Here is a 14851-nt window from a genome sequence, read left to right on the forward strand (position 1 = left end):
TGGGCAGAATCCGCAGTCGCTGCTCCCATGAGAGGTCAGCATGGTTATATTTGTACAATTACCCTACATCATGAGAAGGACTGCACTATAAATAGCTTATGGGAAGGTAGCATTATTTATTTCTGGAGAGGTCAGTAAACCCCTAATACATCTCGCTTAAAGCAATATACGGTTACGCCGCAGTGCTGTGGAGCAGCAAACGCACGCTCACCTTGTCAAATGCTTGCTTGACGCATGCACCTCCATCTCGTTGCTCTTAAACTCGTTCAGCTCTTTCCGTATCGCTGCCTGCCAGGCACAAGATCAAAAACAACAGCGAACAACATTAATGTCGGCCCTCAGGTGCGACCCAGAAGCTGCAGGCAGCCGTGCTCAGGTGGCGACGCTCCGGGGGGGATCGGGAGGGGAAATGAAATGGGACGGAAAGAGAGGGGGGCACATCTGAAGATTCTGTTGTTTTTGTTCACTCCGAGGGCAAGTGTTAGCGTGCAATAGCTGAACCATAAACATAGCGCAGCTTAATGTTTAAACAGAGCAATTTTATAGCTGTGCACGGTTTATTTTTTCCTATATTGCATCTGCAAAAATCCAATAATTTTGTGAAATGCATAAATTATTTATTATTTATTCATTATTATTAATATAGAAATTATTTACATTTACAGCATTTATCAGACGCCCTTATCCAGAGCGACTTACAATCAGTAGTTACAGTCCCCCTGGAGCAACTTAGGGTTAAGTGTCTTGCTCTGGGACACAATGGTAGTAAGTGGGATTTGAACCTGGGACTTCTGGTTTATAGGCGAGTGTGTTACCCACTAGGCTACTACCACCCTAATTATATTAATATAAATGCTGGGACCTGTTTTTTCACAATTTAGCCCAAATCATAACCCAATGAGAATGACGTGGGTGGGTGAATTCCTGGATGGTTTTCTGAAACATTCAGGCTGCAGGACACCCGAGCGGCCTGCAAGGGGAGCCAGCGCTTACCTTGTCGGCAGCAGAGAGCCTGGTCCAGGGCTTGTCTGCTCTCCTGTCATAATCCTGAGCTTTCGCCACCTCTACGTAGTCACTGAAACGGATCAGGATCTTCCTGTCTCGCAGTTCGTCAACCGTGGGCCGCTGATTAAGCTGCAGAAAGAAAAACGGCGAAATGAAAAACGCCGTTACAGTATATCACACTGAAGCATTTATTATGAGATCAACTAGGTGTTTCAATTTATAATGGCACTATACACTGTGACATAAGGTGGTGAAAACCAACCCTCTCTGGTTCATTCATAGTAATTACCGTATTGGAAGTGACATTGGTGTTTATGCCTGATCTGTTTGCATGATGCCATTAAAATAAAGCACATTCATTCAAGACAAACAGAGGCGCAGCTGACTCATGCATGTGTCTAAAGCTCTCTAGAAACATATGTTTAGCGTGTTGATGCTGCATGGGTGTAATTTTTTTATGAGCTTGGTCGCTGTCGGGCCATCAAGACGTATTTTGAGTCAGGTGTGTGAGTCACTGGATCAGACATCTGTGTATTCGCTGTAGTGTGTGTGTCCGGCTGTTATCTAGTTGGAGATTAGTGACTGATGGGATTCTTGAGCCCGCTGACCGGTGTAAAGTACCTTTCGATTCAGCCGCTGCTTAATTTCCCTCCGCTCCTCCTGCTCAGTCTGGTCGTTCCTCTCTGCGAATCATAGGAGGGGGAAGAGAAGATAATCACATGTCAGCAGAAATGTGAGACACAGAGGACAGACGCACGGGGCCAGACTAACTGATCCCTTCAGAGTGCCACTCCGGGGGCATCAGACGGGTGCGATGGAATTGTACACGCAGTTCCTACATAATGAATTAAAAACTCAAGCCTGACCCCTAACAAAAACCAGGATCCGGGTTGACAGCTGTCCTCCTTACTGATAACACGAGAGCAGACAATGATCCAGAACCAGGACCCTGAGCAATACAGTTTCCTTTCAGAAGTCAGCCAAGGGTGCAATTTTGTGCTGAATTTGTTCTCTTTTTTTTTTTTTTTTTGATTGGTTAAAGAACAACGGATTATCAAAATCCAAGATCTGCTGCCCTGGACCTGAGAACATCGCTCTTTACTGGCGATCCCAGAATAAGAACACATAACGGAGCCTCTGTGTTTGGGAAGCGTCTCCGTAGCACCCTGTCCGCCCTGGATAAGGCTTAAGAACCGCTGCCTGGATTAGTTCCACGTGGTGGGACCGTGCCAACCTCCTGATCTTCCAGGTGCCACCACCCAGGAAGGGCTCGGAAAAACCTGTTCTAGATCCTTCAACTACCATGAGAATCATCGAGGTGCGAAATGTTACATTTGGTTAAATGAACTAAATTCTCCGACATAACAGCGTCTAATTTAAGATTTGCCATTCTACACATTGTATTGTTCGGCGCACGAAATGCGTAAGTGCTGCGCATGTTGTCGAAATGAAGGAGACGATAAAGACAAACTTTTCATAAAAGTGGTTTCAAATGTGTCCGCCAACAGAAGCTTGAGATGAAGAGGACACGAAGCGACTCACGTTTGAGGATGTTTCGGCTCTCCAGCTCCTCGACCGCCGGCCTCTGGCTCAGCCTCCTGCGGAAGAAGACCAAGATCACGTTCTGGACCATCCTCGCACTCCGAGTTCAGGAGAAGGAGCCTCCGAGAGCGGGTTTTTTTTTTTTTTTTTTTTTTTTTAGCAGTCCGGGTGCCTGGACGGGACGCGCCGCATCCTAAAGGCGCATCTTGAGTCCCGTCCCGGGTCCGAGCTGGGTCGGGAGATCCTCCACATCGGGCAAAAGCGACCCGTTTCTCTCGTTACCAAAAGCCTTCCCGAAATCCTCGAGTTAAAAAAAAATAATTATAATAATAATAATAATAATAATAATTTTGATTGCGTGTCGACGTGAAAAATAAAAGTCGAGAGGCGAACAAGACAAAGATTTTTTTGAGAATAAAAGAACCCCGTGGGAACGCCGCGCGTGGGGCGCGCGCCGCTGCTCCGCGTTCTGCTTGGCAACCGTGGGGCGCGCGCGCGCGCTCCCGCTTTTCACCGCGCGGTTGTAAAAAGGGGGCGGGGCCACGCGAGAGGTTTCCCACGCACGCTCGGTGCGCGCCCGCGGCGAGCGAGACGAGGGGGTCTCCTCTCGGTGGCCAGCGTGGTAGCGCACGGCCGGGTCCCCTTTTCGCATTAAAACCCGACGATTCCTCCTTTTTTTTTCTCCACGTGCTTCGGGTAAGAAAGTGTCTAAGCTCGGGGGGTGGAGGGGTGTTTCGGTGTGGGATCCACAGATCTAACTATCGGTCAGATGGACAGACAGGGGCCTTTGCACCATGCAATCATCAAGTGTTAAGAAAATGAGGAAAACAAGCTCACCCCCTCCCTTCGTGACATAATTTGCAATTCAAATTCTTAATGAGGGGCTCACGAGGAGTCTGGCCACGAGGATCTCCCGCACAGGTCCCTCATCGAGTGACACCGCTTCATTGGGGACATTTGTTTTAGCGAACACTGCGTCCCCAGTCTCAGCTGGTGGCAGAACGGTGGTGCGTGGCGGGAATTTGACGGCCGTGGTTGTGCCGAACAGCAGGTTTTGAAACAAAAGCATGGCTTCATTAGCACATATGGGGGACAATAATGAAAAAAAAAACCTGTTTGGCTCCTGGTCCAGGAACATTGGGCTCAGAATCAGTAAGCCGTACTGTACTGTACTACTACAAAAATATTTATATATACAGTACAGGCCAAAAGTTTGGACACACCTTCTCATTCAATGTGTTTTCTTTATTTTCATGACCATTTACGTTGGTAGATTCTCACTGAAGGCATCAAAACTATCAATGAACACATGTGGAGTTATGTACTTAACAAAAAATGGAGACCTGGTCTCCACAGTCACCGGACCTGAACCCAGTCGAGATGGTTTGGGGTGAGCTGGACCGCAGAGTGAAGGTAAAGGGACCAACAAGTGCTAAACACCTCTGGGAACTCCTTCAAGACTGTTGGAAAACCATTTCAGGTGACGACCTCTTGAAGCTCATCGAGAGAATGCCAAGAGTGTGTAAAGCAGTAATCAGAGCAAAGGGCGGCTATTTTGAAGAAACTAGAATATAAAACATGTTTTCAGTTATTTCCTTTTTTTTGTTAAGTACATAACTCCACATGTGTTCATTCATAGTTTTGATGCCTTCAGTGAGAATCTACCATTGAAAATGGTCATGAAAATAAAGAAACCACATTGAACGAGAAGGTGTGTCCAAACTTTTGGCCTGTACTGTAGATGCTGAAAATAATCAGAAGAGAGAGCTGGCTGATTTCCACGTGATTGGTGGACTAACGGAACAGACAGTTCTTTTTTCTTTAGGGCCCTTCATCTGAGATCAAGGGAGCCTCCCTACTGGCCTCTCGACTCTTGAAACGCACAGGCCGTTAAATGTCAAACGAAGAGATCTGAGCTGGGGCGCAAGTCAAAGGCACCACTTCGGTTGTGTGCGGTAATATTCTGTTGCATAATTTTAACACGAGCCGGCCTGCGACCAGCAATTTGTTACGATAGTACAGTACGGTCTGAGATGACGCATCTATGACATGGAGATGAACCCAAAACCTTTTGGAACATTAAAGCAATTATTTTATGCAAAAGTGAGACACTGAGCTATTCGTGACCATTCATCGGCACTGTTTGCAACATTTCTCTAATTTAGAAACTTGTGTTACGTCCCTAAGTACTTAGACCTTAGGCCTTAGTGTTCTGTTTTAGTTGTATGTGCCAGAGGGGAGGAGCTACTAATTCGCTGACTCCACCTACAGCACGTGACACGTCACCAGGAGACATTTGAGTTCATTGTGTTTCATGGTGTTTGTTTGTTCGTTTGTTTGGCAGAGGGTTTTTGTTACGTTGTACAAAGCGTTATTTGTCTCAACCATGTCACTTCAACACACTTGGCCCGTGTTTGTATTAAAGCCACCTGCCACCTCTCATTTGTTGGTCACATTCTCGGCCCCTACATGAAAACGTGACACTTGTGAAGCTCATGCACAAATCATACCAAAATAAGAAAGAGATTCAGATATTAACTCAATAAACCAGAAAGAGATGACAAAACAGAAGCCCACTGTACACCAATAAAACACACCAAATAATATTTGGACACAACTGCTGCTCAGGCTTCTAATTAAAACGACCCTCTGGTTCTCAGTTTAGGTAGGAAACATCTCATCTTACCTCATAGCTATTGGGTTTAAAAAAAAAAAGGGTCCATTTGCCCATCTGCCCTGATGAGGCATGTGCAGGCACGTTTTAAACATAAAAAAAATAATTTTTATGCTTTTAGGTCTATTTCCTTCTCAAATCCCTCAGACTTGTTGCAATATTCTTTCTGAGTCCACATTTTCGGACCTCCAGTGCAGTCATATAGAAGCTGATATGAAGCTGAGGAACTCTGGGTGGTGGTACAAGGGTCTGAATCGCTCGCTGACCTGCAGACGCGTCAAATCAATGAGCAGCCTTTGGGCGCAGACTACGATGGGAATGTCGGAGTGTGGCCCAGGACAAGGAAGCAGGATGAGTCAGATGCCACGGGCTGAAGCCCACCGAGGTGTGTCCTAATGTCTTGGACGCTGGAGTTTCTGAATGGCAGCCAAGTGCGCTGAAGATACCCGGAGGCTCCTGTTGTCAGGAGCTGTTAAAGCTGCACAGTTCGGCCCCGCAGTGCACCCAGCAAGATCTTATCTCCCAATCTGCGTTTTTCAATTGTAACCTGCATATCTCAAAGAGATAAAAAAAATATATAAATTCCGAACTGATATACCAGAGGGATTTCAACAAAAAGGTCAAAGCATCAAACCAGCTTTATATTTGGCAGTTCTCAATATTTCATCACAGGCGCGCCACACAGACTTGCCATTTATTGCAGACTGGCAGGCGGGAGATCAAGGGGAAAGGGGCCTGTGTCCACCCCGCCGAGGAGACGTCATGGGGCCCTCTTCAAACCGACGACGTCCTGTGGTCACCCTCCCAAAACCGTGGCCTTGCATGTACCCACAGTGACATTTTGGGAGGGGATTAAAACATAATCACGTTTTATTTACTTAAATGTCCAGATTACAGAATCTCACTACAGCCAGCAGAACGATCTCTGGAGCGCTCCCATCGGATTTAAACCAATTCGATTAACTTCCACCAACGAACCGTATCCCCACTTGCCCTGGACAGAAAATAAACACAACGGAAGAGCTATGTCCATTAGTAACCTAAATAAGCCCTCCGTCCTTTCCATCAATCAATTTTCCAATTGCGTCCATTTTTGCTCTAAACAGATTGTGGCGTTAGGTCTAAATAAGGACCAAAAATATACATAATATGTCGAATTTTCTAGTTTGGTGCAGCTCTAGTTCAAGAGTAAGAATAATAGAGAGAGTTTCAATGAGAACAGCGTTCATTTCCAACAATTGTTCTTTTAATTGCCGGGTGCAGTTAATAACTCGGCGTGGGCTGTGGGAGGAGCGTAGCTCCAGCTTGTCAAATTTTGAACGTGTACTTTTTTTGGGTTAACATCCGTGGAAACATCCGGCGTTTTTGCGTCACTCCTGTTACTTTGTAATATCTGCCAAACACAGTGATGCGGTGGGAACAGGAGTGTCGCCGCCGCCTGGGCCGCTGCCTGCGGAGCCTAATTTGGATGCGAGACTCGGCCAGAAACGCAGTTGATAGGATTGCCGCTCAACATGGGTGGATGCTTGACTCATCTTCACGAAATCCAAGGTCCTCTTTTAAAACAGAAAGTATCCAAATCTGATAAAGGCTTTTAATCAACTGTTGAATTTGTCATTGTTTTTTTTCTTGGGGTGCACTGATTTTTATCTAGTTATAATTTTAAAAAATGTTACTTGAAAAACAAGTTCTATTTTCTCTGGTCTCACAAACATAAGTAAAATTTAGCAAAAAAGGATGGTGTAAGAAGACAATTATAGTGTAATTACACTGACAAAGGATCCAAATCACTCCAAAACAAAGTGGTTACTCCTGTGACCCAGAACAGCTAAAATGATGCAGAAAAAAAAGAGAACACAGGGGTCCCCTTTAATGTCCATAATGTGCAAATGATGTGACGAGCCTGAGTCGTGCTCTGGGGACATTCACTGTCACGTCTCTTTCAGTCTTGAGCAAAGGCACATTCCATCTCCAATCACTGTGTCCTCCAAACACCCTCCTGCTAGTTCTTTCAGGAGATCTAATAACTGTACAGTTATTACAAATGCTTACAAAAATATCTATATTAACAACAAAAAAAGGGGGCACGATTTCAGAGTGATAAAAAAGAACGGGACATGGGCTCCTTGAATTATTTCTATGAGATTAAAATGGGAACGATTATTAATATTTCAGCAGATGAAACAGAAAAGACTTGTGTGCAGTGGCACTAGAACAACACAGTGGCCCATTATTAACCTGCCCCGTTGCCTAGCAACTGCTCGTGCCATTGAATGCATTTAAGATGAGTCTCCATGGAGCCTTCTGTTTCTTGAGAATTGAGTCGTGAGCTGAAGCTGCATTCTCTTTATTTAAGCACATTTATGGACAAAAACTGTAAAATATATATTTTAAAAATCTTGGCAACAAAAATTAACTACTAAATTATTTTGGCCAGATTTTAGGAGATTTTCTGTGTGCAACTCGTTACATAATTCCAGAGTGAAAAGAGACAACAAATAATCTGTAGTATTTTTAATTTAAAAGGATTTTTTTGTACAGTTTACTATATTGTCTAAATACAGTAACAAAGGCATTGCAGAGCAATGACAGCGATTCAATGCACACAATGAAAGTGTCTAAAATAGTCACCACTGATGTCACAGTCATGCCAGAAAACACTGAACAGCTTGCAGTGCCTTTATTTACACGGGCTTTTATAAAAGACGAACATGCGAGGAATGTGCGGATATGAGCAGCTGTGTGTAGGCGCCTGTTATTTTCGTGCAGTAACTGGAGCATCAGACGTGGACTTCCAGCTGCCCTCCTCAACCTTCACTGCCAGCTCCCCTAATCACAGTCCCACCTCCTGCTCCTCTTAGGCACAAGGAGAGTTTGTGTGTGCGTGTGTGTGTAAGAAAGAGAGAGGTAGAGGGAGGGCGAGTGCATGGCTTTCTTTTTTTTTTTTTTTGCAGAATTCAGCAGCCTCACAGTCTATTTATAGAAGCAGGCTGGCTCCGAGAGTGCTGCAGCATATTGATGCTTCTGCACAGGGCTATTGATAGTAAGGTCATCCCAGGAGGGGCTTTGTACAGGCAGTGGACAGCCTGAAGAGACAAAGGAAGTCGATCGGTACAGTGAACCACGTGCCCAGCGCTGGTACAATCAGCGCACTGGCAGGGGAACTGGGGAGGGGTTGGAGGGTTGGGAGGGGGTGGCAAAATCCAATTTCTCGCCCAGCAGAGTTAGCAACAGCCGTGTGGAAGGGAGGGTTGATCGGGGTTTTCTGCCGCAGTTTTTCAGCTCTGCTGACGATGCCGGGCTAAAAATAGCATTAAGAGGGGGGTTTCCTCAGTCCTGGTCCAACCCACTGCTCTGCATTCTGGTGCAGTCTCGCACAATCCTATCCTGTAACCGCATTACACAATAACCTCAAAGAGGAAAAGCACAACGCACATCACCCCAAAAAAAAATAATTAATAACATATTGCTAAAGAGAAGTGATAAAAACAGCAACAATGTCATCAAATAGTCATCTTGGCTAATTTAATTTGAGCAGAAAAACATATTTTTTCCTTTAATTAAGTGCCTTCATGTATACCTGCTTTGAACCAACCAAAACGCACATCTTTGAGCCAACATCTTCATACAGACATCAAATATATTCAGCTATAATTGAGTATTGTGTATCTATCCTATCTATTCATCTATTGTGGATCAAATTTATATGATGCTAGAGACAGTTAAAATGCAGCACAAATAACCACTTTGCATTTAAAGGGGGCAAGACTAGCTGTAGGACACATACCTAAAATGCTTGAATAAAAAAATGCGTCAATAAGACCTACAAAGGTCATTATCATTATTTAAATTTTTTGAGCTGTTAGAACATGCTAATCTCCCAGTGAAAGAACAAACTGTTAATAACAGGATGTGATGGATATGGCACCTATTAAGGCACATTAGGTGTCCTCCCATGCTGCCGTTTGAGTAAGCAGTACCCCCACATAACGTTTTAATGTTTAATAACCTGTACCATTGCTGGTCCTCTTTACGTGCCGTGCGTTATTGCTTTCCATGAATTCGGTGCATATTTAATAGCTGTGCAGTGCGCTAAAAACACGAGCATCTGATCTGACTGAACTCCCCAGGGCGTTACATGTTTTAGCACCAACGTCCCACACTCTATAAAGGAAATAGAGAAAATATGCCTATAATTGCAGAACAACTGAATAAAGCCGGTAGTGGGAGGGTGAGTGACCAATTGCCGTAATAACAACAGTCCCGAACTTGTTCATGAGAACATTCAGCTGCCAAAGTTATCGTGTTCCAGCTCCCCAGCTATCAGCAGATAGGAAGTACACACGGCTGTGAGCCTCATGCCCTCTGGGGCTTTCGGAGAAGACCCCTTGACCAGGATGGGACCTGCCCGTCATGTATACACCACGATAAATGATGCAGGATTTTTTTTTTTCATTTTCTTATTTGTAGGACATTCTTTTCTTCATCATTTACATAGGATTGTAGCTCAGAGAAGTGCCCAGCACTATATAGATTATTGGAGAATCCAGTGTGTTATGATATCATTGTTATCGTAGAAAACATATCAATATTTTATTGCAATGAGGAAATCTCTATAACTTCCACCCCTAATCAATAAAAAAAACAAGTTGGCAAAACCACAGGCACATATGCAGCTGACAGAAACTATATCCATTCCAAACCACTTAACCAGCACTCTCCAATCAATACTATACTACAATATGAATATCCATATAAAACACCAAACTGAAGCCAGTAAAACAGCCTGAAAAGTAATATCAGTATAATTATCTCTATTGTTATGAGTATGTGGCTCTCATTGGCTTCATGACAATAATTTCTTTTTAAGGCATATCAGCCAACCTTGCTGCTCTGTGGAAACATTCCTTCACAGCTAAATGAGTGTCCACTGCTCTCTTCTGACAGGTGGCCACTGCAGGGCACCGACCACCTGTCGCGGACGGTGCCGAGCCGCCCTGCACCTGTACTTATGAAGCTGTCATCAGCCCACTGACGGGCTGGGCTCGCCTCCCGCCAGCTTCTCGGAGCGCAGGGATTTATGGAGGGCTTTCCTGGTGGGTGGCTCTGCTCATAATTTTTTTTCCCTCCCCAATGCACCACAGAAGTTTTTCAAATTTCCAACACAAAAACCCATTTTAGTTCATGTTAACTTTATTTTAATGATTGCACATGCAAATAATTACTGGCCACATTGTTAGGACCTTTAATTCCTCGGCCACCAAGTCTGAATAGCTATAGACTGTAGGACATCTTCTGTCGATCAGCCGCTCACTACACCAACAGTGAGGTTCTGAGTGAATGGTCATTGCTGAGCACATGAGCCGAAACAACAAAAACGTAACTGTTTGCACAAGATGTTCTTTCCATTCACTAGTGATGATCAGCCCCATTAAAACTGTTTTATATCCCTTGGTACCTCATTGTATTCTGTTTTCCTTGCAGCACTTGCACTAGTTTTGTCATATTGTCACGTTGCACCACTCCTCCAGTGAAATGCTATTTCAACTATTCCAAGTACTTGCACAAGGCTTACTGATGATAATACCCTTAAACACAGGGTTCAACACTGTTGCTCCAGGACACAATGGCAGCTGCAGGAATTAGAAGAGAGAGGTTTAAACATTTGATTTTATGGCTTTGCTGGTCAATACACAGTGTTTACCAAAGTGTGGCTGCCATTTATGTCCCCAGAACTGTCATTCATTTGATGCAGGCGACTATTTACATTCTAACAAGTCATGCGCCTATTAACAGGACTGCAGGTGTTCTCCTGTCTCACATATGCAGCCCTGTTCACTAGGACACACGACTGATGTTGTTTACAGTTCTACCGAATAATCCAATAGTCCATCGGTGGGACATTCCACACGCAGTCTAACTACCCTACCCAGAACCCCCTGTCAGCATTCCTATTTGTAGCACACTTTCAATGATCAATGCATCCCTATGTACATTATGTAAGGTGGTCTATGGTCTGGCTTTTACGTAACCCATGCCTGCATTCTCACCACTGGTCCTGCAGTGGGGGTCCAGAGCAGAGAGCACCGTCAGACACCAGTCTGATGTGGTTTTAATGGGAAGAAGAAACTGCAGGGTTCCACTCAAACCTCCCAAAATTACTACCAAACAAAATCAAATTAGATATTTCAATTAAGTTATCTAATTTCAACTTCAAGTAAGTTGAAATTTGAAATTTCAATGAAGCATAATGCAACTTAGCATGCTCACATTTAGCCCCACTTAGTGTTTTGCTGTTAAATAGAAATGTGATATTGCAGCAAAGGTTCAGCATTTTCTTTACACCTTTCATGGATTTAATGCTAAGAATAGTGTGGTGAGTTGGCAGAATCGCTGCTCCTCACTGCAGTGCTGCGCCAGCTCTGGAGACCAGGTGTGAAATACCACAGGTGTGGTTATATAAAATTCACGTGTGGAGCTTGGGGCAGGAGTGCAATGGTGTGTGTGTGTGTGTGTGTGTGTGTGTGTGTATGTGTGACTTTGTGCCAACTCAAAGCTCAGATGATCCTCCTGATCTCTACCCGGCTTTACTCTCGCTCAGACAAAACAGCAGCTCAGCAGGCGCAACTTTAATTCCTCGAGACCTTGGTGGAAAAACCAATCATGTGGCATATTGGAGATTTGCAGGGTCTTTTAGACGTTAGGTGTTACAAGGGCCCTGCTCTCTCTTCTCTGGCTTAATTCCTAATTAACCAGCTCTGATCTGTTCTTGTACTGAATGGAGAGCCTCACCTACGCCCCACCAATGAGGTTTAGATCAGCTTTTTTTTGTGATTAGAAAAAAAACACAAGCAGCATGAAACAAATCACACAAAAAATAAATCAGTTTCTAAACATGCCTACAGATGGAGAGATGGGTAAATAAGGGAGGTTCACTTGAAGGAGATAACCAGGCGGAGAGCAGCAGCTTGGTTACCTAGCAATGGGTGCGATAGCACAATTATTGTATACGCAGTATAAAAAGCTGCCAAACAACCTAAATCACGTGGATGCATGTTTATTCGGGGAAAATGTATCTGCAAGGCCATGATCAGGAAAATGTTGTCAATTTTACATAATATTATTGAAGATACACATCCTTACTACTTTACTAATACTACTAATAATATCCTATGTATCATTATGTAGAACTGACCAGCTGAAGCTTGTTCTGTATTATATTTTTAATGAAAAAAATGACTTTTTGTAATACTAAATAGAGAAAAAATAGAAACTAAGATGGAGATCTGAATAATGAAATTAGTATAAAATTATGAACATTAGGGGCATTATGTATGCTTGTATTATAATATTTAGGGATATTTTAGTCAACTTTAATGTATAGTTTGGCATTTGTTTTCAATGCAAAAAGCCTGCAATAGCATCCCTGCAAACAGGCTTAGTGCAGCAGACATTACAGTAAATATTCTTTTCCCTATATGACAAAAATCACACCACTGGGAGAGGAGAAGTGCATTTGTCGACAAGCTTGCTCCCCCCACTGGTCGGTTAACACTAGAAGGGGGACTGACTGTGGTGAGGCACAAAATAACACTTTGAGACACAAAAGAAAACATAAGAAGAGCAATGCAATGCTACAAATAACGCCAAAAGCCAGCACATTCGAAACCAAAAATTAAAACTAGCAGATACTGCTGTGTGTGTGAGAATTCAGATCTTAAGACAGTTTTACAAAATGCTAAATTCTATAGATCCCTTTAACAGATTAAGTAAGTAGTTATTTGTAGTTTGCAGGACATTTTTGTTGTAATATTTTTCATAATTCTTACAGATTTTTGCTGTTTCCTAAAGAGGCCAATTAACACGCATTATTTCTGACATGTACAGAACTCACACCCAAAATAACATCCCTGAGTCCTGGGAAAGTGCAGAATGCAACATGAATGGGGAACAAGGTGCAGGGACAGTGTGCTTGCCCACACTGTAAAAAGTGAACACTGGCTAAACTTAAAAAAAACTTTATTATTCTGTCACACCTAATATTTTAGCCATGGCATAATCTGAATAAACCAAGCAAACCTGAGGTCAGTAGTAAAAAAAAAAATACAATTTACTCATAACCATTAATTTTAATTTAAAAAAGCAAACTAAAAAAAACACTGCAAAAAGTGAACACTGGCTAAAATCGAAGTAATCTTTTGCACTTAATATTTTAGCATTGACACAAAGTAAATTAACCAATTAAACCTGCTGTAACCTGTTTATTTACATCACATCAACGCTAAAATATTAGGTGTGATAGATTACTTCAGTCTTTTTAAGTTTAGCGAGTGTTCACTCTTTTCAGTGCAGCATGTCTGCTCAGCCACCTCAGAATGAATGAATGGATTATTAATTTCTTACTGTTGTCCTTACCAAGTGTTCCCTGAAATTGCCGGTACTGAATTTGACCTCTTTTTTTAGTGGTGAACAACCTTAATAAGCATTGTCTCGGTTGTAATATGAATCACAATGCTCTGGTTATATTTGTTTCAAAAACTGTATATACAGTACAGGCCAAAAGTTTGGACACACCTTCTCATTCAGTGTGTTTTCTTTATTTTCATGACCCTTTACATTGGTAGATTCTCACTGAAGGCATCAAAACTATGAATGAACACACGTGGAGTTATGTACTTAACAAAAAGTGAAGACCTGGCCTCGAGATGGTTTGGGGTGAGCTGGACCAACAAGTGTAAAACACCTCTGGGAACTCCTGTTGGAAAACCATTTCAGGTGACGACCTCTTGAAGCTCATTGAGAGAATGCCAAGAGTGTTCAAAGCAGTAATCAGAGCAAAGAAACTAGAATATAAAACATGTTTTCAGTTATTTCACCTTTTTTTGTTAAGTACATAACTCCACATGTGTTCATTCATAGTTTTGATGCCTCAGTGAGAATCTACCAACGTAAATGGTCATGAAAATAAAGAAAACACATTGAATGAGAATCTGTGTCCAAACCTTTGGCCTGTACTGTACTTGTGATGAGTCGTCTAACAAGAGGATTTTCATGCGCTCTTCAAAACATTGGTACAGATTCAGTAACCTTGAAAGGCCAGTGATGAGATGAAAGAGACAGTCGTACACGACCATAAGAACACACGGAGGCGGCAGACGAAATGAAATATTTAAGTCACGACGCAGAGGTGAATATGGAGGCAGAACTCACTTGGCGAGCTTCATCTCGATCTGCTGGCGGATCTCCTGCCGCTCCTGGTCGCTGCGCACAGGGAAGATGTTGCGCTCCTCCAGCTCCTGCTTGCTGGGCCGGTTACCCAGCTTGATGGCCAGCAGCTCTTTCCTTATCCTGCGTGGCAGCGTGCCTGTCACCACATACCATGCATACGTTACCTATAACAGCCGACTTTAACATACTCGTCAAGAGAGTCCCTCACCTACTCCGTGATGCTCCACAGAAACCAAACAAGTTATAACTGAGTACATGAGCATCGGATAACTGAGCATCTGTGAATGCAGTGCACGCACAGATCTTTTCATCAACTGAATAGCAGATGCTAACGAAACTGCTAATTCAGAGAGCAGCATCCATGTCTAGGGGAATTACATACATTTCACCAAATTCTTCTGA

At 43.2% G+C, this 14851-nt stretch overlaps 1 protein-coding gene across 6 annotated transcripts in view; it reads right to left on the minus strand.

Moving 5' to 3' along the window:
* The window catches only part of phactr3b (phosphatase and actin regulator 3b), a 36469-nt gene that overhangs the window by 788 nt on the left and 20830 nt on the right, over positions 1-14851 (minus strand). For all 6 annotated transcript variants that reach the window (XM_028998561.1, XM_028998558.1, XM_028998556.1 and 3 more), the window contains 5 exons: positions 14432-14585; positions 2548-2603; positions 1627-1688; positions 994-1134; positions 212-288 (listed from right to left, as the gene is read on the minus strand). In XM_028998561.1, coding sequence (XP_028854394.1) covers positions 212-288; positions 994-1134; positions 1627-1688; positions 2548-2603; positions 14432-14585 — 490 coding nt within the window. The remainder of the gene's footprint in view (positions 1-211; positions 289-993; positions 1135-1626; positions 1689-2547; positions 2604-14431; positions 14586-14851) is intronic.

The sequence above is a fragment of the Denticeps clupeoides genome, chromosome 12, assembly GCF_900700375.1.
Source record: "Denticeps clupeoides chromosome 12, fDenClu1.1, whole genome shotgun sequence".
In the NCBI taxonomy this organism is placed as follows: Eukaryota; Metazoa; Chordata; class Actinopteri; order Clupeiformes; family Denticipitidae; genus Denticeps; species Denticeps clupeoides.